General features: G+C 41.0%; 1 protein-coding gene across 2 annotated transcripts; it reads left to right on the forward strand.

Annotated features, from left to right (window-relative positions):
* Positions 1-21: 21 nt before the first annotated feature.
* On the forward strand, positions 22-27085 carry LOC139471671 (uncharacterized). 2 transcript variants are annotated; one of them, XM_071254117.1, is made up of 6 exons: positions 22-385; positions 17883-18125; positions 18704-18821; positions 19866-20009; positions 20906-21186; positions 21520-27085. In XM_071254117.1, exons 1-6 carry the CDS (start codon positions 329-331, stop codon positions 21739-21741), a joined length of 1065 nt encoding a protein of 354 aa, XP_071110218.1. In that variant the 5' UTR covers positions 22-328; the 3' UTR covers positions 21742-27085. The 2 variants fall into 2 exon arrangements, with proteins under 2 accessions (XP_071110218.1, XP_071110219.1); XM_071254118.1 differs by lacking the exon at positions 22-385 and adding an exon at positions 12884-13047.
* Positions 27086-27654: the final 569 nt, after the last annotated feature.

The raw sequence follows: 27654 nt of genomic DNA on the forward strand, positions 1-27654 counted from the left end.
CCAGAAACAGCAAATGTTTTTACAGGCCTCGATCTCTCACAGAATGGCCACTTCGGCTTCGTGTCAGGCGAGGGAGGTTGTATAGCTTTCACTCTGAAGGATTTTGGACTTCGTTCGGTTTGCAGGCTTAAAAATAACGTGCGCTGTGAACTTGAAGTGGATGTTTATATACATAATGGACAGATTATAGTGGAACTTTGTTATTTTCATCTTTGAAAATATGTTCGTTGGATATTTAATGTCTGCAGTGGTGTGATTTATCTATTTATCTGTCCGATAAATCAGAAAAGGAACTGATTTCAAGATATTTTGGAAACGTGCAACGACGATGACCTTTTCAATTGCAAAACAACACAATAAACGGAAGTCCTACATGCCTTTGAAGGTAAGATATATTGTTTACTTGTATTTCACTATGAAGGAAACATATACCTTTGTCAAATTAACTCACGCAATCTTCGACAAACGTGTTTGAAATGCCTGTAACGTGACAGGCCAGTATTTTAACTGGAATGGCATGGCTAATGATAATATGTCATCTGCACGGAATTCTTTCAAACACTAGTTATTTGAAACTCTATTATGCAGGTTGCAATCACGTTTATCAAACAAGACATTGATATACTGGTATTTTGTTTTCTCAAATCGTGATATGCTGGAATTTAGCTTTCATGTGACTACTTTTTTTCTGAAAGATATTGTGTTATTTGCAATGAAGCGGTGATGTGACGTGTGTTTATTTAAGTATAATTTTGAAATCGTGTCTTTTATTGTTTTTTTCTGGGAGGGTGTCGGTTGTTATGTGTGACAAGTTCCCATTCAGCAAAACCAGATCACATGGCTACACATGGTCGGGTATATGTGAAAACAGGATGAATATTTAATTTAATAACAGCACATTCATCCCATTATCAAGCAGCCCCGTGCAGCTGTTTCCAAGCAAATCGCATTACCTCGTTTCTAATATGGAGATGCACATTCGGTGTTATTACAATAGCTCTATGTGATTGTTTGAGAACAAAACAGTTCGCTTTATCGTATATAGTCAACAGGTTCAGTTCAATCATGTTGTTAAGTAATAACTGTAATATGTTAAATGTTTTATTATTCTTGTTCTTTAAGAATCACGTGAGTTGCGATTATAAGATTGAGGTGCGTCGGGAAGATTGGCGCCTTTGTGCTCAATAGCCTGTGGAGTTGTGCTCCTCCTATAACGTGTTTCGTGCACAACATATATATACATATACATACATACATACATACATACATACATACATACATACATACATACATACATATATATATATAATAGTATTTGTAAACCTAATGAAGCTTGTCTGTTTAATTTACCTGTAGGTCGATAAAAGATGTCTGAATAGAAAAAAAACCCTTCTGTGTGACTCGTGGGTGGATCTTGTTTAAAGGACTTTGAGGTTCAGAGATGCCAAGCTGTAATCTTGCACACGCCTCCTCGTGACCTTTTCATAAACGTTTGCTCTTCATACGAAATATGATCATGTCAATTCGCGTATGAATGTATATAATTACTTTGAAATATTTCCACCAAGTATGGTTGAATTGAGTTTGTAGTTTTTGTGTTGGGATGCACTCAAGAACTTGACATGCTTGAGTACGGCTGAGTGTGTTGAATCGTTTACTATTCTAATGGACGCTGTCATACTCGGATACACATGTAGAAATATGTGTATGAAAATATGGCTTAGAAAGTGTTTTATGATTTAAATTGCGCATAACGTGTAACCTATATTTCGATACTGTATTTCTTATCTATTTGGCGACAAGCGAACGAAATCAGATATCATGGAACATAACAAATAAATGGTAATAACTTTTGAAATACGATTTTTGAACAGTTTTATTAACGTGATATTTAGAATCTGATGTTCTTTCTGTAATTGCCTCGTAATGTAATCCATTCATCATAATTGAAACATACACGTCAATGCCTCTTTACAAAAGATAGGGCATTCAAAATGAGTCATGTGATATTATGTATGCACTGAATACAGTTGTAAAGTGGGAATTAAAACTCCCTATCTAGCTTCATATCAACGACAGAAAATGTCTAACCACGAGGTTAACAGCGTCTATTCTGTTCCTTTTGCTTTCCGACACTGGTTTGTCTGGTCCGGACTCGACGGTTTACAAGCCATCGTGACGATAAGTGGAAAACTACCAACTGCGGTGTCAAACCATATTCATTACTTAATGAGTTCTTGTAAAATAAATGCATGCACTCTATAACGAGGTCAATTTCAAACTTACCATTTGCCGCATCGTCGACCTCCTGGTATGTGTGTTGAACTGTGCAATTAACAACGTCATCGCAGTGAATAATAACTATGCTACTCATTTAAGACATGAAGATGTGATGGTGATGGTGGCGATTATAAGCCTTTAAATAATGATATCATATATAGTAAACTACGGTTATAACGAACTCAAAGGGACTACTAATTTTAGTTCGTTATGACCGTAGATCGTTATAAGCATATATACAGCATAACTACAGCAAATAGTCGGGACCAAAAAAGTAAGTTCGTTATATCCGTCAGTTCGTTATAAGCGTGTTCGCTATAACCGTAGTTTACTGTAGTTCTAAATAACCGACAGTCAAACGCGAGTACCGATGATACTATTGATATTTGTAATCGGTGTATAATCATCGGGTCAAGGTCACTTGCAAGGCATCGATGGTTTGATCAGTCGTAGCACCCAATTATCCTCATCAAAAGAAGAGGGACCTTCCGCTTCTTTCGTTTTACTGTATTTTTAAAACTATAATATGAAAGGATCGGGTGGTCCTTAACTTCCTTTTGAGTAGTATACATTGGATGCTTAGGGTCCATCAATATACTTCCTTAAAGTCTACCCTTTTCCATCAATATACTTCACATTTATTATTTTTAAATATGTCTGTGTCTGAATACCTAGCATATTTCTCTATAAAACCATTCAAGATTTATGAATTGTGTCGTGATGCTTAGCGGTTCGGCCATTAATAATTCATTTTGATATTCGTGGAACTCAAGGTATGGAGATAAGGAATCTAAAAACGAACGTTCTTGGCTAATGTCAGATCCAATGCCAAGATGATACGCGTGGGTAATGGCTTAAACTGAAACATTCCAACAATGTTGTTAAAATGGGGAGACTGAAAATCTGTATCTGCCTTATTTTAACTCTAACAGATTCAATATAGACAGATGCATTATTTACCCATCGTTTTGCTAACGTCCCTGTTCCGACTGCGTGTTTAGCTTCAAGTCAAGCCCCCATACTCTCTTTGGCTTTGTTTCTAGGAGGCCAAAAATGTCTCCATTACTCTTCTTGAATCATCACCGCTAATATTTTCAATTGAAAACATGGCCCTCTGATTTTTAAACAAATAATTATTGTTTTGAAAACTATTACTGATATTGAAGAAAGGCAAGATGTCTGTCCGTATTCATCGACTGTTTTTGTCATGTGCTTCGTTTAGCTGTATAAATAAACCCAAAAATAAGTTATATTTATATGAAACTGTTAAGTATGTGTCAACTGATCGTACGCTTTGTTTCAACAGAGTATCCGAAATTGTTCAAGTATAAAAATACAACGGTATAAGCCGCCTTCCACATAGCGTCCCTTCCACCATACAAACGCTCATTCAGGCCATATTTCCAGCCATTACGGCTAAATGCAGCGTTTCTTTAAACAAATATAACGCTAGCTCTTCAATTAGCGAGCGAATGATCGGCCTCTGAGGCACACCTCGCATAACGCAGTGTCAACAGAGAGCCCCGTCAACGTCATGGATGGCGGCCGGTGGAGTTTGCAGACGTGGACCACGGATATAATGTCACCTTGGCATTGAGACGTCAGCGTCGTTGTCAGCGTGGTGACAGTTCTACTGTAAGAGAAGGACAAACATGTAGAGAAATGACAAACTTTCATTCATGCATTCCCTTGTGGTTCTTTGTTTGAGTTAAATGCGGTTTTGAGCCTCGGCTATTTGGTCATGTTTGACTAAGTCTTTAAGGTCCCTTGGAAGCACGACTAGCAACTTGGCGGAGTGTTTGCTATGAGCTAATGGGTTACTTGGAAACCCGCTAACAGGTTGAGGAGTTTTTGCGTCGGAAGGCATTGTCTTGTATCGTGTACGTATGTATAAACGCTGTTTTGATCTTATGCGTTGTCTGAGATCATTACGCGAGGAACTGATTTGCATCACATTCGCCTTGAATGTCATTGAATTCCTGACGTCCAAATAAAGTAGTTTTCAAATTGACTTTCGAGATGATGATGGTGATGATGAAGATGATGATGATTATGAGGTGTATGAGATCATTACGTAAGGAACTGATTTGTGTCATAGTGGCATCTCGTGTCATTCATTTCATGGCGTCCAAATAAAGAAAACGGGACATTTCAACTTATAATTTCGAGATGATGATGATGATGATGATGATGATGATGATGATGTGTTTATTTATTATGGGCCAAATCCAGACCCTAAAATAAACATGTACTCCAAGTGCCATGTTATTATCCCGGTCAATGGATCCGTGTTATTTTCATCTCCTTGAGGAGAATATAACATATACTGCCTATGATGCGCTGGAAGGTTAACAGTATAATTACCATCTCATTCTATATGTTTTAGAGTGTGTATTTTGCGCATTATAAATATGCACATTATAATTATTAATACGCTCCCCACTTAACCTTCTGCCTCATTGCGGGGCGGTTGGTAGACTAACATATAGTCTCAGAAATGAACATATCGTACATAAAAAAACAGTTGTTCAGTTATCTTAATAAAAATATAATAAAATGGAGCCTAGTGACTCTCTTCATTTTGCAGTGATCTAGACTTGCCAAACATTATAGACTTGCATGGGCTGTATTTGATATATATTTGTATCAGGGTCTGTAAGACAGACTAGGCGGTTGGGTAGCCTAGTAGTTAAAGCGTTCGATTCCCGACATGGGTACAATTTGTGAAGCCCATTTATGGTGTCCCCGGCCCCGCCGTGATTTTGCTGGAATATTGCTAAAAGCGGCGCAAAACCGCACTCACTCACTCTGCCTCATTGCACCTGTTCTCTCACTGGACAAAAAGGAAACTTCCCACAAAATGACATTTCAAAAACAAACGTTGATTAAATACTAGACGGCATAGTTTCAAATGTACTTTGCCAAACTACATTTTTAAATCAATATGAGAAATCCACGTTAAGATATATTCTTGAAATGTTTTGAATTGGCGGTTACTCCGCGCTTCAGAAAGAGCTATCCCTTTTCGATACAGTTATGTTTTTTCTATTGCTGCGAATTGAGAGTGATGTTAGATTTAGAACATGTATTATATTACGAGTTACTTCAAGTGTTATTAAATCGCCAAGTGGCCTTTCGCACGCTGAGTCAATTTGCGTTATTACAGTTTACTATTTCATGCACACTTTGATATTTAATCGTATTTTTCAGTGCAAAGAGTCCCTCAACCGCGTATGCAATGTGATTGTGTACATTTGATCTTATTTACAAAGAATGAGAACAATGTGACTTTATTAATAGAGTGAGTTAAAGTGACTTGACGATTAAGCAGTTTATCAGCGTCACAATGATGGTCCCCTTTTACGGCAAGCATGGGTTTCTGTAGGATAGGTCTGCAGCAACCCATGCTTGCCGTAACAGGCGACTATGCTTGTCGTAAGAGGCGACTATGAGATCGGGTGGTCAGGCACGCTGACTTCGTTGATGCATGACCTCGTACCCCATATGCATAGATCGATGCGCATGGTGTCAATCACTGGATTGTCTGGTCCAGACTCGATTATTTACAGACCGCCGTCATATAGCTGGAATATTGCTGAGTGCGGCGTTAAACAAACCAACTTGTGGCCACTTAGGTGTGGGGTGAAACTGGTTTTAATGTCGCTTTCAAGATTAATGTGGCTGCTTGTACTATTCCGGACTAAGAACATTCCAATTATATGACGGCTGTCTGTATATAATCGAATCTGGACCAGACAATCAAGTGATTGACATCATGAGCATCGACGATACATGCATCATATTCATAACTATCTCACAACAGGTTACGTGCACGTGAGGTCTCAAGGAACACGGGAGTTGTAATTTCACAGTGTGTTTGTTTGTTTGTTGTTTAACGCCGCACTCAACAATATTCCAGCTATATGACGGCGGTCTGTAAAATAATCGAGTCTGGATCAGACAATCCAGTGATTGACATCATGAGCATCGATCTACGCAATTGGGATCAATGCCATGTATCAACCAAGTCAGCGAGCTTGACCACTCGATCCCGTTAGTCGCCTTTTAAGACAAGCATAGTCGCCTTTTACGGCAAGCATGGGTTGCTGAAGACCTATTCTACCCCGGAATCTTCACGGGTCAATTTCACAGTAATGAGCAGAGTGAAGTGTGACTTTTCAGGTGTATACTTTCTTTAGTTCGGCGGTTTATATCACAGTAACATGTCACTCTTATTGATAATAATCCAGTTTGAGGACACACAATCAGTCACACATTGTGACCATGCGATCGTCATATAAGTCAGAGTCTGTTTCCGGTATCCCCAGCGTGAGTACACATTATGAAAAAAAACATTAAAATACATTTCCTCCCCCGGTATTTAAGACCTCGCCTCCATCATAAGAACTAACGAAGGGCTAAGGGTTGGGTCTTTTCAGTACGTTGTCAATCTCTCACCACCCTTGACGAAAGTATTGGGGCTCTTCATTTCAGTATTGTGATTTATTGGACACTTTTCACGGTAAACAGGAAGAAGCCATATTATAAACATTCCCGTGTCTAAATAATTCCATTTATACTATCGCCGTATCGGCAACCATAAATCTGATCTTCAAAGGTGCCCAGACAACACTACCCCGAACTCTATATCGTGTTCATTATATCAAAATCTAAACAAATTGCAACCAAGAAGTGTTGAAAGAAGCTGTCGTTGGCAAATAGGCTGATGTTTCCAGCTGGCTTCCGTCTGGTCTGAAAACTGGCCTCGGGTCATGGCTGTCTCTGTAATAGCCTCTCCCTTCACATATACCCTCTCGCTTGACAAAACAGACTCAGACCCAGAACCGTCGACCTGTGACGACCACAGGGGTGAAGGGGTCAGTGTAGGGGGGTAATGGTCAATTAGGGATCTGGCCAGAGCGGGAACGGGAGCAAGCCAAAAGTATGGTAGAGAGAACGATGTACTGGACTTTGATTGCGGCTTCTCATCGGGTATGTAAAATAGTGGTTGATGTATCAATACCATGTTTCCATGATCTTGGTCAGGGATTTTTTGTTTTGCCTCGATGGTGGTCACAACCCTGAAAAGAGAATTTCATACGTTTTGGTGTTACGTTTTTTATCTACCTGATCGACCGGGTTACCATGTTTTAACTGATTCTTCAAGTACTTATTTTGAAGTTACTTGTTACTTGTGGGACTGCAATATAGCGATATTGATAGATTGGTTGCGATACACATGCATCTTGATTGTAAGGTCGCGATACAATGTGCATCTCCGTTGTAAGGTTGTGATACGATATGCGTCTTGACAGATAGGTTGCGATACAATGCGTGAAACCCAACTCACTCAATCACTCACTCCTCATAAACTGTGTAGATGAAGTGAGTCAGTTACTGAATGTTGTTGAACACCACAATCAGAAATATCAAACAAACATCACGCCAGCCTGTAAATAATCGAGTCTGAGACAGGAAAAGCGGTGACTGAAAACGCCAATAACGACCCCACCATCTGGTCAAGGTGACACGCTAACAGTTCAGACAGGCTGACCACAGATCGTCTTTAATCGAATGTTACGACAAACATGGATACTGCGACTAAGACAAAGATGGGATTTAATTCCCAGGCTGTCGCCATGAGGCCTTGTGAGGGAAATGGATTCAGACCAACAGTTCCGGAAACCTCAATCGATGAATCCAGTTGATTGTGACTGTTGGAAAGGATCATATTCTATCATAAAGATAATTACATAGAATTGAAGATTAGACTTTCTTTGATTAAATGAATTGAAGTTTGTAATGCTATATGTTTTATTAACGTTATCATCTGATTCCAGTGTGTCCAATCCATCAATGTCACAGTTTTCAATGTGTACGAGTTGCTATCAATACATGATATTACCACACAGATTAGACAAATATGGGTCCCCAGGATCCTATGTCTGTAAGAGCCAATTAAATAGGGATCGGATGGCCAGATTCTATCACTCGATCGGTGATCATGCTTTTACTGGTTTGTGTGGTAGAGATGCGATATTGCTGTAATATTGGTGACTAAGACGTGAAACAAAATTCACCCATCTACTTACAATAGCAAAGAAGGAAAAGGCAGGAGTGCTCACTCGACCTGTGAAGAACTGGTGTAGAATAGGTCTTCAGCAACTAATGCGTGCCGTTAAAGGCGACTATGCTTGTCGTAAGAGTCTACTAACGGGGTCGGGTGGTCAGGCTCGCTGACTTGGTTGATGCATGTCATCGTATCCCAATTTCGTAGATCGATGCTCATGATGTCAATCACTGCATTGTCTGGTCAAGACTCGATCATTTACAGACCGCCGTCATATAGCTGGAATACTGCTATGTGCGGCGTTAAACAACAAACAAACAAAAACAGAATTTGAGTGCTGGCTGTACTGCGTGTCGTGATTCTTTCATTGGTTTGTCTGATCGAGACTCGATTGTCTCCTGGCCGCCACGAAATAACTGTATTGTCACTGTAGCGTAAAACATCATACACTCACTCATGCAGAACTGTAAGATTGAAAGGCTGCGAGGAAAACAACGGCTGTCGAGGATGTCAACATGGGTGGTATCAGAGATAATCGCTTGAAAATACAAATGGTGATACCCTCCTCCGTCCTATGTAATCACTCGGTACACCGACAGCGTGGGCGAACACTGGGACCAAAAGGTCGACTCACGGTTATTTCGCTTCAAAGCGTGATTATATAACCCCGCTCCCATAATCCCCATCTAGTCAATATTACGTCACCTCATCCTTGCTGTAATTCACATGTTTCATTGTATTGGACTAAATCTCCACCTGGGTTCACAATCAGGAGTATGAATGGAGTGTAAATTGTCTTCACAAGTGGATAACATCTTGCCAAAGCAGTGGTCCTGATTCTGAGTAATACCGTTGCCACTGTTTATCTCACTATAACTCTAGCTATATGACGGCGGTTTGTAAATAATCTGGACCAGACAATCGAGTGATTGGCATCATGAGCATCGATCTACGCAATTGGCAAACAATGACATGATCAACCAAGACAGCGAGCCTGACCACCCGATCCCGTTAGTGGCGTCTTACGACAAGCAAGGTTTGCTGAAGACCTATTCTTTACTCGGATCTCCACGTGTCTACATATAATGCATCTAATGCAATAATGACGATTCAAGGACAGATGAGGCCCCCAGCATCCCAAACCCGTCAAAAGAACGCATTGCAGTCCTGTTGTTACACTGTATGTCCTGGCTGATTGAATGTCGACGTGCCTCGACTGCAGGAATCCTTGCTCATGCTGTCAACCTACGTCTGGATATCACTGGCACTTGCCGTAAAAGGCGACTAACGGGATCGGGTGGTCAGGCTCGCTGACTTGGTTGATGGCCGTAAAAGGCGACTAACGGGATCGGGTGGTCAGGCTCGCTGACTTGGTTGATGCATGTCATCGATCCCAATTGCGTGGATCGATGCTCATGATATCAGTCACTGGATTGTCTGGTCCTGACTCGATTATTTTCATACCGCCGTCATATAGCTGGATTATTGCTGAGTGCGGCGTTAAACAACAAACCATCCAAACCATCTGACTGCGTCAAGAAATAACATATCATTCCTTTAGAAGCCCATGGTCACGTCAAAACTACGTTAATACAATCCGTTCACTTGCGAGCAAAACACATGGTGTTGGCTTTTCTGGTTCGGTCTTATTTGAAATTCAAAGAAAACTTCAGCAATATGACGAGCACTGATCCGTATTCTTGACGCGTGTTATATGATCCCCCGCAAGTGGTATTTTGAGACGTGAATCCGGTCCACTGACATCTGAAACCTGTGTCTTTGGGGCTCAGAGCCTCGCATTTAACATAAAAGTTTGAATTTATCTTAAGTTATCAGATTGCAGCTTCGTTGTGACCTGTTTCTCCCTGAATACAAAACCTATAAAGATGTATCCAATCATGCTCATTTTGTGTTGGTTTGACCGTTCTGTACACATGACCCTGGCTTTTTATGTTCAGACATATTATAGTTCATTCTTGTGTTTCCAGCATCCAATCAATTTACATATACTTTCATCACAACGCATCCGTTGCGACACCCGATTCTAGTCATGTGAAACATCTAATGAGGATTGAATGGTTACTGTGAGTTATTCGGATGACAATGTGTCATTAATACTGACGGCGTTTATCGTTGTTGGTACAATCTTCGATTTTCTTACACCACACTGACCGCCACCGAGGTTTTGTGCATAGGGTTTGGTTTGTTGTTTTGTTGTTTTACGCCGCACTCAGCAATATTCAAGCTATATGACGGCGGTCTGTAAATAATCGAGTCTAGACCAGACAATCCAGTGATTAATATCATGAACATGGATCCACACAACTGGGATAGATGACATGCAACAACCAAGTCAGCGAGCCTGACCACTCGATCCCGTTAGTTGCCTCTTACGACAAGCATAGTCGCCTTTTACGGCAAGCATGGGTTGCTTAAGACCTATTCTACCCCGGATCTTCACGGGCTGTTAAACAGTAATTCATTGGGCTAGCACTATAAAACCAGTTAAAGTCCGGACGAGTACAAGCGGCCACACACACGTGCATGCACGTCGCTATTTGAGTGCGATAATCTTGAACGCGACGTCAACCCCATTTCACTCCACCTTGTCCAGACAAGATATGATCAGGCCATCACAACAAAGCTGGAGTTTTCCAATCTTGACCCCTTTCGAGCTGGTGCGTGCATTCTTAGTTTCTTCCCACTGAGCTTGTCCAAATTGGTAACGTTAGGTGGTTGATTAATTTCTTCACTGTAAGTTTGTCAAATAAATATAACAAATAACATGGCAACGGTTGGAGTTCCGTTTCTAAAATATTTAAGTATACCTCGCCAAGCAGTTTAAAATTATTCACTGTCTCTGGTGGACTGTTTGGACAAGCACTTGTTCAGACTTTATTTTCATTCAGCAGTGTCAGGCTCCCGCTAGACGTGGCAGAGCAACTGGATAGGAGATTTAATGTCCAGGAGACATCCCCACAATCAATATACCGCCAGACCAAATTGGGATTCATTCTCTCATTTTGTTAAAAGACAAATTGGATCCCGCGTAGGATTTGGCAGGACTGTAGTTTGGGATATTTTCGGGCCTCATCGTTTTAGATTTACACTCGATCATTGTCCACCTAAATCCTACCAATCTAATTTTCCAGGGGTTTCACTTGGGTCTCATTTCAATTACCCCTTCCGTCCTCAGACCGGGAATGGGCCTCCCACCGGCTAGGTTCTTTGTGCACTCGGCATACGCTGACTGCATTGGTAATTTGTCAACTGCTTTTGTCGATCATGTTAGCGCACAGTCTACATAACCAGCATGTTTCTCGCCTCACGTGCCGTGTTCTTGCAATTTTGCACATTTTTTGGATATGACGGATCGATACACGGACAAGAGAGCAAGATAATTGGGTCTATTAGCCCCGTACCCCAAGGGGGCGAGTAAAACGGACTTTCTATCGAGGTTGTTGCAAGCTTCCAGTCACAGCCGGCTACCACTCAGGTGCTCTTTGGCATGGATAAGTATTCTTCGAGAAGTGACCTTGTCATTTGCGGTGCTTCAACGCCTGTGTGCCGCGGGTAGTATATCTGATCTTTAATGGAAATCTGTTTGGAGAGATGTCAGGATATTTACGTCTTTTTAAAATGTGTGTGTTTTGTGATGGTTATAATGGAATGGTAATGAAGGATACTGGGGCTACGACAGATTGATGCTGTTTCCGGATTTACACACGTGAACATGCTATAAGGAACACTCTATTGCTATAGCAACAACGTTCTGGACACGTGCACGTCATTGGAGTCAACAGTCTTGACCAGCAATGTGTACACGAAACGTCTACATCATGTTTGGATTGACCCTGAAGGGATGTCGATACGGATTCCTTTCCTTTCGTAGAGTGGAGACTCTGACCATTTGGAGAAAAAATGCGTGTGCTGAGTGTATGATTTTCACTTGACTGGTCACGTGTCGAGGGGATTATCGCCCTTTGTTTTTGAATCTTTGGCGCATAGTTCACCCGCCACTGGACTCAAGGACTCTCTTTAAGGACTTTATTACCATGGACTTCTGTCATACCACAGAATAAATCTCCTAATATTCTATCAACATCACTCCTTTCAGCGTTTTTCAACTTTTGCTTGTATTAACGTGCGTTGATGCATTGTACAATCTTGTCTTTGATGGCGAATGATGAAACAGTTTCATGTCTGTACTTAGTACCAGAAACAAGTGCCATGTTTAGAAAGCTCATCAAGCGATTTGGAGACTGAAACAAGAAAGTGCATATCAGAAAGAGACTTATCCATAGAAATATGAAGATTTAGAGTTGAAAGATCTCGGAGGATATTATTTGCTGTTAATTAGCAAGAACTGTGAACCGTTTTGGACAAAACGATCGACCTGATTGTACAAAGAACCTTGTCTTCTCATTCTCTACCTCGCAACTCTTAATCGTAGCAGCGTTTGATTTGCATACACGCACAAGAGGTGCGTAAATATTGGATTGCAACTCTGCGTTGTTCTGTCGCTATCCCGTGTATCCACCAAGCCATCAACTCGTTGATTATGTAATGGCGATGAAAATTTCCATGCTTTAAAGACTCTGTTGTGTCAGCAACTCACAGCGTGATTTTCCTGCAGCGACATCTTTTTCCTCTCTTAAGTCATGGGGACGAAAAACATCGACCAGAACATACATCTGGTAGGTTATTTGTATTGATAACCAATATGTCAGTTTTGTGACAATAGTTTCATTTCTTTGTCATTCTTAGGATTCTAATTGATTTGTTGTTTTTTTCTTTTCTCTCAGGATTTATGTTTATTATTTTTGTCGATTTACCCGCTTTGTCGACTAATGTCTTTTCGTAGTTTGTAACGGGTGCGCTTATGGATTTGTGACAGCTGTTGAGTTCGAAATATTTTTGTCTTTGTCAAACAAGCGCGAACAGTTACCCGGATTTGGTACTCGTGTTACCTTAACATAATGTATTAGATCGATAAATAAGAGGCAGAGGGCGTCATGGAAAAAGATCAATTCAAAATGCTTTGAAAAAACGGCACGAATTCAGCGTCAGACCTGTCCAGGCCAATAAACCTGATCTTGTCCTTTTTGATAAATCCAATGAAATCATTAATATCATTTAAATTTCTGTCCCTTTTGACACTAATGCGATTGACAAGATTGAGGAAAAAGATGGCAAATATGCGGACCTTGCCGAACACTGTCACCCATAATAGATACAGTAGTTTGGAAATTATTCATCCGGGATTGAATTGATCTTCAGCAACCCATCAATCCGCCTAACGGGATCGGGTGGTCAGGCTCGGTCACTTGGTTGATGCAGACCCGTGAAGATCCGGGGTAGAAAAGGTCTTCAGCAACCCATGCTTGCCCTAAAGGGCGACTAATGGGATCGGGTGGTCAGGCTCGCTGACTTGGTTGATGCATGTTATCGTACCCCAACTGCGTGGATCGATGCCCTTGATGTCAATCACTGGATTGCCTGGTCCAGACTCGATTGTTCACAGACCACGGTCATATAGCTGGAATATGGCTGTGTCCGGCGTTAAACAACATACCAAACCATACCAAAACTTGGTTGATGTGCATGTCATCGTATCCCGATTGCGTAGATCGATGCTGACGATGTCAATCACTGGATTGCCTGATTCAGACTAGATTATTTACAGACCGAAGATAGGAGATTTGTACTGACCAATGCCAACCCTGTTTCAATAGTTGTGCCGTCCTGATTAAAGGGGTAACTCTCCTATTAAAGAGATTAACCTAAGCATTCCTGATGCTCATACATTACACGTGTAAAAACACAAAACATCGTTATCTCAAAATCCTCTCTTTGAATTACACTGCAATGATCACTTTTGGTCTTTGTTCATGTCAGAATAAATGTTTTTGTGCTTGCATCATCAGATCTTGAGTAATTTGTAAGATGAGACAAACTAATCCATGCACATGCAGATCTATGTGAAAACAACTCGTGCAGTCAATGCTGCATCTGATGTTTTCAGACCGCCTCCGTGGTCTAGTGGTAGAGCGACCTCCCGGAGAGCGGAAGGTCTGGGGTTCCAGCCCCAGCCGCGTCATACCAAAAGACGTTAAAAGATGGTACTTGTTGTTACCCTGTCTGGCGCTCGGCATTCGGTGTTAAGGGACTAAAACAAGGACTGGTCGGCTCGGAGTCAGTATACTGTGTCTGAGTGGGGTATTCATGTTAAACTGCGGCATGGTATCTCAGTGAGCTAGCACTATAAATCGGCATCAGTCCGCACTAGTACAAGCAGCAACACACACACACACGTGCATGCGTGTCGCTATATAATATGGTAAAGGCCGGTCTTGACGTCACACCTCTTTAATAGTACCACTCACAATGAGAACAACATCTCCAACACACAGCATCAATGGTAATGAAGTAAAAATACTCCAGATATTACTTAAGCATATGCATATGTGATGAATTCAGCTAAGGGGCCTGATCGATGACACAGCTATGCTTGTGTAATTTGTTTGTAACCAAACCAAGTTAGACTTTTTGTCAGTCATATCGATTATTCGCAACATATTGCGTGGTTTTAGCGTCAGATAAAATGTACGCGAACATGTCACATTTAAAATGGCGTGTGGCTAGAAGTAACCCCAAATCCTCCATTGTCTTCTGGCGCTCTGCCGAGTAGTTCCAGTAAACGCTTCTGAGCACGACATCACGTTCACGTAATAATGCTCGTTCACGTTGCTCACAAATTAACGAAGGGTATTATCCTGTCAATGTTCATTTGGGAATTAAACACTTGAACCAACCCGACAATTATTCCGATCAGCCAAACGGAAAGACAATGACGTCGTAGCTTCTCGAGATTCTAACGAGAACAGCCACGTGTGTGCTTATAAGAGCTGATATCGTAAGAGTGAGCTCATTGATGTCCCATCATTTTCGTATAATGCCTCTTTAGCGTTCGCAGACTGATTAATGTCTTAATAAAGACATGCTGATTGTTTGGCATTATGAAAAGGTTTTATGTCGACACGTGTCGGAGCACCGTGGGAGGGCGAGGTCACGTTTTTGTTTGTAACTGACACGATGTACAAATGTCAGACGTAGCGATTTTGGTTTGTAGACCGCAACCCCCGCTTTCTGAAATCATGGCAGCTGGTTTGGAATCAGTGATGCATCCTGTTCTCTGTTTCTATTGATTGACGTCTTCTCGAAGTAAACGCGCGCGCCATCGAAGAACAAGGCTCTTTATCATATTACATGAAGTAGATTTAAAGTGAGTGAGTGAGTTGGGTTTAACGCTGCTTTTAACAGTATTCCAGTGACATCCCCGCGTCAGCTTAATGTGGGAGGAAAGCCCGAAGTGATGCAGTTCTCAGACGTTTACCACTTCGGTGAAACCCACGAGCACGGGTATGGTGCTTACAAACCTAGAAACATAATCGTGGCGAATCGGGATTCGAACCCACAATCATAGCTTTCTGGCGTGCCCAAGGGACGCAACTCTGCACAGCCAATCGCGGCGCCTTAGACGACTGGGCCACCCGTGCCCCCGAAGTAGATTTAAAGAATACGACGCGAATAATGACACAATGTAAACCAAGAGCACGTAGTGAATTCAAGGTAAAGAGAACCTCGTAGAGACAATGAGATGCATGTCCATTTCATGTTTGTTTGTTGTTTGACGCCGCACTCAGCAATATTCCAGCGATATGACGGTGGTCTGTAAATAATCGAGGCAATCCAGTGATTAACATTCTGGGCATCGATCCACGCAATTGGTGAACGATGACATGCATCAACCAAGTCAGCGAGCCTGACCACCCGATCCTGTTAGTCGCCTCTTACGACAAGCATAGTCGCCTTTTACGGCAAGCATGGGTTTCTGAAGACCTATTCTACACTGGATCTTCACGGGTCGATGACCCAATGCTAACTGAATCAAAGACAATGCTCTTTTTCATATCTGATGAAACATCCAGCATTAGTCATGGGTTATCTCTTCAGGTGTTAGAGGCGGTCGGGTAGCCTAGTGGTTAAAGCGTTCGCTCATCACGCCGAAGACCCGGGTTCGATTCACCACATGGGGACAATGTGTGAAGCCCATTTCTGGTGTCCCCAGCCGTGATATTGCTGGATTATTGCTAAAGGCGGCGTAAAACCATACCCACTCACTCTTCCGTTCATATACTTCTAGCTACGTCATCATTATAACCGTAGTTTACTGTAATATAAAAGCATGATAGATGTTCATTAAAGATGTTCACTGTGTCGAACATGTTGACAGTGCTGCGGATTATTCGAACAAAGTTACAAAGAAACACGTACGTGAAAGAAAATCATTACCACGTTTTCACAAACGTGTTGACGTTATTGGGCCATCCAAACATCGATACATTATCTTCAAATGTCGAGATGTATTGATATATCGATTATAGAAGGGATTACAAGCAGACACGGGAAACCTAAAACTACCCAACAAACATTTGGATGTATCAGCGCTTTAAAACGACCCTATCAATCTATACTCACATGTTTTGTCACCTGATCCCATAGTCAAGCATTTGTATAGCAGTTTGGCACACTTAAAATGAATGTTTCTGCAATCAACCAATAATTGATAAAGGCATAGAAACACAATCAACTCCAGAGCTTTTATAGTTAATAAATCATAAAACTGAAAGTGTCGTTTTAACAACGCATGTGGTACAAATTAAGCTACTTTGTAAACATAACCATTGCTGTGGAACACGAACGAATGCTTGCAATAATGTCTGGGTAACGGAAAGAAACATGGCTTCTGTTTCAGTTGGTAATTATAACACGCATGAGTGAGCCCCAGGGGAGATGATGTTATACAGAAGCTATTGTAACATGTAGCCAGCGGTTACATGTTAATTAGCGCATGCAAAACAATCTGTGAAAAATGGAAACGGTTCGAAGCTTCTCAAAAACTTCAAAAATGTCGTGGAAAGCTTTGAGCACTAGGGGCTAATCATCCATGAACTGAAGTAAAATGAACAGCTGTGACGTTTGACTGGTTTTGTTTGAAATGGGATCGGGTTAACATCACGCAGTTAATATTTCTTTAAAAGTGGTTTTGTCCTAACAGTAAGTTAAACAATGAGTGCGGGTGGTTTGTGACGTTTTTAGCATTATTTAAGCAATACGAGACCAGGTATGAGCTTCACACATTGTACACATGTCGGAAATCGAGTCGGGACCTCGAAAAGACGCTTCAGGAAATAAACGTTTTCGTTACAATTACCCGTAATTATCGGTGGTTAATATTGTTTATGATGCCAGGTGACAACTGAAAGATTGCAATAAAGTGTCCATTCCTTTGCACACAATTGTATTCTGTAATTATCTCACTAAATGTTGATTTGCATTTAGCATACGCATAAGTTTTAACAAAAAACAAATAATTCTTTGTTGTACGGAATATGTCATTTTATCAAGTTCGGCTGAATTTGTATTTTGCAAGTTGTCGATATCATTATCTACATTGTGTTTTTTTCAGTTTGCTGACGACGACGATGATTATGGCGTCTACGCCATTTCCTCTGTGTCGTTCCCTTCTCACATAAGAAAGCTTCTCCCAGCGTCCGAAAACCACATGTTGGAATACATGGCGCTCGAACGAGCCCGACGTCGGCTCCGTAACGTCATCATCGCCCTCGCGATCTTCGCTATCTGCGCAACGTTGCTGTCCGTGTCCCTCGTCTTCGGCTTCCAGCGTAAAGAAGATGACGTAACTACACAGGTAAGGAATGACGCCCACGTCTTTACCGCCAGCACTACACGAGTGTTGGATTAATAGCCGCGTTGAACACTCAGTATTTCAGTTATATTAGAGCGAGTCAGCCTGATGTGGTAGGAAAACCCGAAGTGATGCTGGTCTTATGAACTTCACGACCACGGGTTTGGTACTGACATGCTTGCCGTAAAGGGCGACTCTGCTTGTTAGAAGCGACTAACGGGATCGGGTGGTCAGGCTCGCTGACTTGGTTGATGCATGTCATTGTATCCCAATTGCGTGGATCGATGCTCATGATGTCGATCACTGGTTTGTCTGGTCCAGGCCCGATTTTTTACAGACCGAGTGAGTTCGGCGTTAAACAATAAACAGACAAACAAACACAATTTAAAAACATACAAATCTTCCACATAGTCTTTAAGTCCTTGAACATTATAATGCGCACGTATGTGTCATTCAAGTAAAGGGCAGTTTACATTACACGTACACAACAAGAAACGGCACATCCAGCATCCACTGGAATCTATTTTGATAGCGGTGCTGCCAAAGACATATGCTTGATGATTATGTTTTGTCATTTTCAGAACCCTTCCCAACCAAAGCTAACTTGGGAGACATCTAAAATCCAAACAGTGATTACTCGCTTGAACTCCTCACAAGATCATTCTAGTCATGCAGCGAAATCTCCTTCCTACATCGTGGGTAAGTACAGCAGAAAAAAACAGCTTTGAGTAAAAATCCATTAAGACACAAATGTACAATAAACATGATGTTGTCTGTTGTTTAACGTACCCCTGAAGAGCAAGGTAAGAATAGGTCTCCAGCAACCCATGTTTGTCTTAAAAGGCGACTATTCTGGTCGTAAGAGGCGACTAACGGGATCGGGTGGTCAGACTTGGTGACTTGGTTGATGCATGTCATCGTATCCCAACGCCGCACTAAGCAATATTCCATCTATGTGATGGCGGTCTGTAAATAATGGAGTCTGGATCAGACAATCAAGTGATTGACATCCCACTAAAATGGGATACGATGACATGCATCAACCAAGTCAGCGAGCCTGACCACCCGATCCCGTTAGTCGCCTTTTAAGGCAAGAATGGGTTGCTGAAAACCTATTCTAACCCGGATCCTGGTCTTCACGGGGGTGACCACATCTAAACGGACATAAAAATAATGCTGGATTATGAGGTGTGCTCGAGATATCTATTGAGATATCTAAGGCAAAAAAATATAATTAATTTTAAAAAGAAATGTATCAAATTCTCATAACATATCATATATACTTCTTTTTATCCCCGATAAAGGTTATGTGTAGTGTGTCAGGATGTTATAGCAGAATTTTTTTTACAAAAAATGAAATGAACCGAGTTATATATCGTTTGTGACACTGTAAGATTCTCATCGTTGCTCTAATAAAACAGATATAGATTTTAACCTTGGAGCGTGGGAGTTAAAGGTTTAGTACGTGTTGTAACGTTGAACGTTGTAGTTTTAATGCAATTCGTAAATCCAATGTTACACTGTTACCAAGGTATCAGTTTGTACTATTGTATCATGTTGTATAGTTGTATCATTTTATACAATCGTGAATGGTGGGACTAAGTTGTCATTTTCGCCTTTCATAGGAAACCAAACTATCACTCGGTGAATGTTACAAGAAAGAAGAATTCATGTAGTCCCTGTAGTAAACAACATCATATAAATCCATATATAACATACATATTATTTTACACTTATTTTCAGCCAATATTCCTCCGTATATAGTCAAGAGCCGTACCCGGTGCGTCAAGAAGTGTTGGGCCTACTCTGCATTCAGGTTTCGAGCCTCGTGCGAGGAGGGCTACTGCATCTGTAACGCCGACAACTACGACTCACTCACCTGCCTACGTAAGTATTACTGGTTGCGTTAATACGGGGAAATGGACGGGATGGCATTGTGGTTGTTAACCTTCCAGTGCCTAACAGGCGGTTCGGGTTCTATACTCCCCAGGGAGCTGAGAATGCTTCTTGAGTGTACATGGATTCAGTGACCAGGGTAATAATAGCGCTTTGTGCATGTCCCTTAGTGTTGTGGAAATATGTGCATTATTATTATTATTATTATTATCATCATTATCATTATTATTATTATTATTCCATCAATAAAAAGTCTGTATTTAGTAGGGGTCACAGGAGGCTCAATCGTCCAAGGGGCCGCAGTTTGTTGCGGCCCTTAAGATGGCTTCACACAACAAATTTTAGTTTTCCGAAATCATTTATGTTGACAAGCATAAGTTTGTGTGTGTCAACATCGCGTAAACAGTTTGACAAGTTTGGCGAGAAATAGAATCAATCTCTATGCTTACTTATACTTTGGGCATTCTGTTAGTGTTGTCAAACTCGATTTTGACGTGTGAACGGTTGTCAAACTCTGTTGGTTACTTGCAACCAATCAAATAATGAGTAGATATCACATGATGTTTAGTAACGCTTGCTACAAAATGGCGTCGGTATTTGAGAAACGTAATTGTATGGGTAGTTGTAGGTTTCTTTGTTGAACGCCGGGCTCGTTCTGAAGTAAATGATTTTGAATAACAAGCATAATAAAGCTATATTTACAATCATAATCACACCAATCACTACAAATTGGCCTAGTTTATGACAATGGCAGATTCGAAAAGCCTTTCATATCACCTGTTCCACGGAAGCGTGAGATATTGAATATTTAATGACCAACGGTAAAAACCCACAATACGATTTCCTTATTTTTACTCCATTATTTATGAGCAATTATCCCTTTACAGCGGTCGTAGATAGTTGCAATATTCGGAAGAACGGGAAGGCGAAAGCGGTTGCTGTTTTGAAAGGCAAACAACAGAAGGTGTTCAGCTGCCAGTCGGAAGTAACCACGGAAAGTGCCGATCTTCATGTATTAAGTATCTTCGGCAATCATCGTTCCCTTTCGACGACAGTGGAAGTCAGCCGAAACACATCCAAACCAGCTGTTCTGGCCCTAGTCAATTATCATCCGGTCACGTGGAAAATTAGGATAAAGCCACAAGTTAATCTTCAAAAAATAATTTTGGTGAGTATGTTTATATTTTTAGTTATGGAATAAAATTCGTATTACGCTCTTGTAATAGAAGGCAATGAAAACTTTCGCGAAAAATCACAAGCCTTTGTGAGGGTGGTGGGGGTCGGGGAGGGTGGGCAGGTTTGACGAGGATGAGTCGAATCAACAGTTGCTCCCCTTAGCCGTGCCAGGATTCACTGGTCGTGAGTTCGACTCCTAGATTCGTCCTGTTTTGAAAAAATAATTAGTGGCAATAAAAGTGACTGACGCGCCCATGGTCGATAAACATTTACTTTTTTTGGCCTTACTAACAACATTCACTTACTTTTGTCTTTGTATCTGCAGGTATCGTACAACCATTTAGCCCATACTTCGGTCCTCTTTGATTTCCTCGAGGACCACGAATACCCCCAAGTCCTCCGTCTCTACTCCCAGACGGGGTACGGGGAGGACCGATACGGAGGACACACCCCCGTACTCATCAACAACATTCAGAGAGAGTTCGGGAAAGTGAAGACGTTCTCGGGAACATCCCACGCGGACGAGTGGTTTCTCGACCTTTCCTGAGCAAGAGCATTGCATCAGTGAAGCCGAGTTGACAGCATGTGTGATTGTGTGAAAGTGTAAACCAGTGACACGGATTTGTTGTGAAGAGTCCGTGTGGACATATTTAGCCGGACCTATGTCCATGCACCAGGGCTGTGTCATAGGGACAGCCTTTTATATGACAGATCAGTTATGGATGACGTGGTGAGACATGATGATTCTTTGAAGAGTCCGTGTGGACATATTTAGCCGGACCTATGTCCATGCACCAGGGCTGTGTCATAGGGACAGCCTTTTATATGACAGATCAGTTATGGATGACGTGGTGAGACATGATGATTCTCTGAAGAGGCTCGGTCCCTCTTATCTGTGTTGAATTGACGTTAACGAGATGTGTGTTAGCGAATCTTTTTTTCTTTTTTTTCTTTGATGTACTCGTGCACGATGTGGTGCCTCAAGCTTCCATGCTGAGGCTGTTAAGTATTTAATGATGAACTTTCAGGGTAACGAATCGGACGCAGTTCTGATAACCATAATCTATAACATGATACATTTAGCATCTAGTCTAAACGTTCATGTATACGAATCAACGTACATGGAACATTTCATTCCATCTCCGTCACGAGGGAACCACGACGCATTGTAGATGTGTAATGGCATTAGTTGGAGTCGTATCTTCTGTTACTCCTACTGAAAAAACTATTATCTACAAACTTAAGGACGACTGACTTCAGATGCATCTTTTGACTGATCTTAATAATATGTTTATGGACGGATGGACGCTCAATTGGAAACTGAATATGGCATGCAATTCACAATATACTGGAGGTCAAGAATTGTTGTTAGCATTGTACTAAGAATTTGATTGACGATATAACATAATTACAAGTTCAGGTCTGTTTTGGTGTTGTGCGGTCGGGCAGCCAAGTGGTTAAAGTGTTCGCTCGTCACGCCGAAGATCCGGGTTCGATTTCCGACACGGGTAGAATGTGTGAAGCCCATTTCTGGTGTCCCCCTGCCGTGACATTGCTGGAATATTGCTAAAAGCGGCGTGAAACCATACTCACTCACTTTGTTGGAGTTGTTGGTTTGCATTACGACAGTGCTTCAGATTCCCGGATGATCCTGTCGCTGTCAAGTCATAGACACCCGAAAAGGATACCTTCAGACACTGACATTTAGTTTATCCTGTGAAAAAAAGTAAAATTATGCACATTTGTGAGCAATATGGTTCTATATATATTTCGTAAACCTCGCTCTTAATCTTCTGAAATATAAATGTCAATTGACATTAGGTATTTAAAGAATCTGAAGCATTGTCTGTAGCCTTAGCTTACACGAGTTTAGTGACACTGTTTATTTGGAAAATAGTGTTATTGTTCTCTGTTACGTATATTGAAGCTTTGTATCCTAACCTTGAAATGGAAATGCAGAAAAAACAGTATTATCAAACGATTACCATGACTGTATTAACAATTCAAAAAGCCATCCAATTTCTAGTTTGTCACTTACAACCAACGTGTTTGAATGATAGCTTAAAATGCAGGCAAATATCGATAAACTAGAAACAAAAATTCTTTTGAACAATATCAGTCGACCTAATTGTTTTCCATCGTGGTGGTAACAGCTTCAACGAACGTGTTTTGTAGTGTTATTTTTAGCTCAAAACTATATTATCCGCATGACCACTTTTAGGTCATTGTATATACATCAGCCACTCATGCTGAATGTGAAGCCATTGTTGTATCAGTTTGCTCGTTTATCTAAAATAGCTCTGTATTCGAAAACAAAACAATGTTCACTGCCATATTGCTGCCGTTTTTTTGTGATTTAATTAATGTAGTGTTTGTTTGGCCAATGGCTATGAGAGACGGGTCATTAACATACAAATATACCAACGGATATTCATAAATTTTCAGGAAACGTTACAGATTTCTATTATGCCTTCAATCTTGTCTTAGGGTAGCCTAGTGGTTAAAGCGTTCGCTCGTCACACCGATGACCCGGGTTCGATTCCCGACGTGGGTACAATATGTGAAGCCCATTTCTGGTGTCCCCCGCCATGATATTGCTGTAATATTGCTAAAGGCGGCATAAAACTATACTCACTCACTCACTCACTCACTCTTGTCTTAAATTACGTCGATGATGAGTAAAATGAGCGTTAAGGGACTTGATTATTGTTTCAAACTGCATGTCCTTAATTCTGATTCGGTTCTGTTAGGAAAAACATGGACACTTTGTAAACTAGCCAAGCGATGATGTTTTTGTTTACAGCGAGAGCTTGATACTACTGGTTGTGTCGCAATCGTTTGGGGGATGCACGGATGGAAAAAAACTCTGTCCATTTTTACCACTTTTCAAAATATCCTTCACCTGCAATCTCTACTTTCGGCCTGTCCGGGTTGACAGTATCCTGACGAACGAGGTTCTTGCAGCATCTTGAAAATTAATTCCTTAAACTTATTATGACGAGACCTTCTGATGTAATGGTTATGGTTGTGTACAATGTCCCTTTCTAGTATTAGTATGAATAACATTCAAAAATGAAGTAAAATGTAAATGAAGAATATTTTTGGTATCGTTGTTCCTCTTGAACGACATTTAAAAACAGTATAATGGCACGAGCAGCGTTAATTTGCAGCCTAGCGGAAATAAATACATAGGATTAAATCCATAAAAAGGTACGCTTGAAAACATTTAATAGTCTATATAGTTTATGATGATAGCTTATCATAAAAAAGGTCAGTGTATGCATGGATCAAGATAAGTACATTTCTTTCATTGAGGCAAGTCGAATATTTGTTATTCCGAATAGTGAGTTGTGAGCAGTATTTCAAATATATATTTCGGCTTGTTATATTAATCTGGAAAGAAAACCAGAAGTGACACCGTCGTAGAAACCTGTAAGCACGGGCATGGTGCTGACAAACCAAGGATAATAAAGACGGCGGATCCAAACCCGCAAACTCCTGGCACTGCTACGGGAGATAACTCTACACAACGAATTGCAAGGCATCAGACGACTGCGCCACCCGAGTGATATATAAAAAAATGTCCTTTCGCCCAGGTGATCAATCTCATCACCATTTTGTAAAAGACTAAAAAGAAGCTGATTTGTTGATATAAAAATGAATTCAACTTTCATGAAGATAAAGATAATTGGAATATTGATTAAATAGTTCCTGCTGTAAACACAATCATCTCCATGTGTGTAGAAAGTATCTTGAAATCCTAATACACGACGTTGTATCTCATGTGACAGTCCTCTGAGGCGCAGGAATTTGCTGTGCAGAGTTGCCTGCCTTAGGTGTGCTATGATGCAATGATCGTGGGTTTGAATCCCATGAACGCAGTGATTATGATAACTGGTTTGTCAGCACCATACCCGTTCACGTGGATAACCTGCTTCACCACTTTCTCCTCACATCACATAAAACTGAAATACTGTTTACAGCTTCCTCAAATGAAATTAAATTCTATTTCGTGGTTTGACAACACAGTTCTTAGCATCATTGTCAATTCTAAAAGAATCTCGTGCCATTTACCGAACTAACGACAATCAGTCACTGTACGCTTATGGCGTTCTATTGTGTTCTTTCTATTTAGTGGTTTGACAACACAGTTCTTAGCATCATTGTCTAATGTAAAAGAATCTCGTGCCATTTACCGAACTAACTACAATCAGTCACTGTACGCTTATGACGTTCTGGTGATTATTTTAAGTTCAATTGCAAAATGCGAGCAGTTGCTTATATTAGGTTCAACGAATTGTGATTAATTTTCTATATATTTAACCTTTTTATCATTGTTCTCTCATGGCTACAATTGGTGCCCACGTGATTTATTCTTACGTTATTAATATGCATGGGAAAATATATCCATTAGGCTATGGTTAGGTGCTTGCTTATTGAGAGGATTAGACTGACATTGGATCACTGATAACCCCCATTTATAGAATACTGTAGAAATGATAACAAATATATACTGCTCAAAAGAAGTTAAAGAACACCCGGTTAATTCATATAAGTATATGACTCGTAAAGATCCGGGGCATAATAGGTCTTCAGCAACCCATGCTTACCGTAAAAGACGACTATGCTTGTCGTAAAAGGCGACTAACGGGATCGGGTAGTCAGGCTCGCTGACTTGGTTGATGCATGTCATCGATCCCAATTGAATGGATCGATGCTCATGATATTAATCACTGGATTGCCTGGTCCAGACTCGATCATTTACAGACCGCTGTCATATAGCTGGAATATTGCTGATTGCTGTGTTAAACAACAAACCAACCAACCAAATCATACAAGTATAGTTAATCTGTCATGGCATAACAGATTATCCATAGTTATATGAAAATATCGGATATTCTTAAGGTCTTTATGGCGTCCGGATGAACTGAAGGTGTATGAACCAAATCCGATGTTCTTGGCATCTTTTGAGTGGTATTGAAAGAAGTATAGAGTTAAATCAACATTTTCCAGAACTATGAAAACAACAATTGTGATTCTGACTTTACAAGGTATTTCCTCTTTTAGACCCAGTTCATGGCCATCGCTTTGTTCTGATGTGATGCTTGTGTATAGTCTTAAGTTATATAGTCACTTCCTCAGCTGCGTACAGTTGTAACACGCAGACTAGCCGAATGTTTTGTTCCTAAATAACATCTAATGTTAATGCATTTTACGCTTTAAAATTAATGAAACATCCAATATGACCTGGGGGAACGGGTGGCCCAGTCGTCTAAGGCGCCGCGATTCGCTGTGCAGAGTTGCGTCCCTTGGGCACGCCAGAAAGCTATGATTGTGGGTTCGAATCCCAGTTCGTCCCTATTATGTTTCTAGGTTTGTCAGCACCATACCCGTGTTCGTGGTTTTCACTGAAGTGGTAAACGTCTGAGACCTGCATCACTTCGGGCTTTCCTTCCACATAAAGCTGACACACCGTGATATAACTGGAAAAGTGTGAAAAGCGGCGTTAAACCCAACTCCCTCACTCCAATATGACCACAGCTGATTTCGGCAATCTTCGTGTTTTGTCGAGGCGAAGCGACTGTTAGGTGATAAACGATAATACTCACTCATGATAGACACTGTCTCATCCAAACATCTCAGGTGGCGTCATCACTCCTATACATTTGAACATATCCATCATCGGGGCCACGCTGTCTCGACCACCGGCCCCAACATGGATCAGTTATCTAGTCAGTTCATATTCCATCTCAAACTCTACCTTTAACACTCTTTTTCGTTTCATTCTTATTTAAGTATTCGAGGTTTTGTACAAACCCGCCTGTTTTTTAGAATATTGATGCTACTTTAACTTGTGTGTGTATTTATATAATTCCCTATAGCCTGTGAATAAACATGTTAACCGCACGTGATATTGCATTGTGTTTTAGTGTGATTGAAACAGTTGACTAATTACGGAAACAATATTGGATCCTGGCTCAGTTTCTTTCGAGATGTTTGTTTGTTTGTTGTTTTCGCCGCACTCAGCAATATTACAGCCATGGTCTGTAAATAATCGAGTCTGGACCAGACAATCCAGTGGTTGACATCATGAGCATCGACCCACGCAACTGGGATACGATGACATGCATCAACCATCAGACAAGCATGGGAGGACATATTCTACCCCGGATCTTCACGGGTCTCGAGATTTTTGATGAAGATGTAATGAAGACGTCTTATGAGGAGCAGTTTCAGGCTTTTGTTACTACTGCCTTATGAAACAGCTGATCTGTTTAATCTACCTGAATATGTACATTGTACAGTTTCAGCTCCTGTGTCAACAGTGTCATGCCAGACAGACCGAGACAAATACGAGACTATATGAAGATACTCTGCTATAAGTGCCCTCAAATTGGGATATTCATTTGGGGTATTGTCAGAGATCGGGACTCCTTGGGTACGGCGTCATGTTGTTTCA

Source organism: Haliotis cracherodii, unplaced genomic scaffold, assembly GCF_022045235.1.
Source record: "Haliotis cracherodii isolate W230 unplaced genomic scaffold, xgHalCrac1.p SCAF_23, whole genome shotgun sequence".
Lineage (NCBI taxonomy): Eukaryota > Metazoa > Mollusca > Gastropoda > Lepetellida > Haliotidae > Haliotis > Haliotis cracherodii.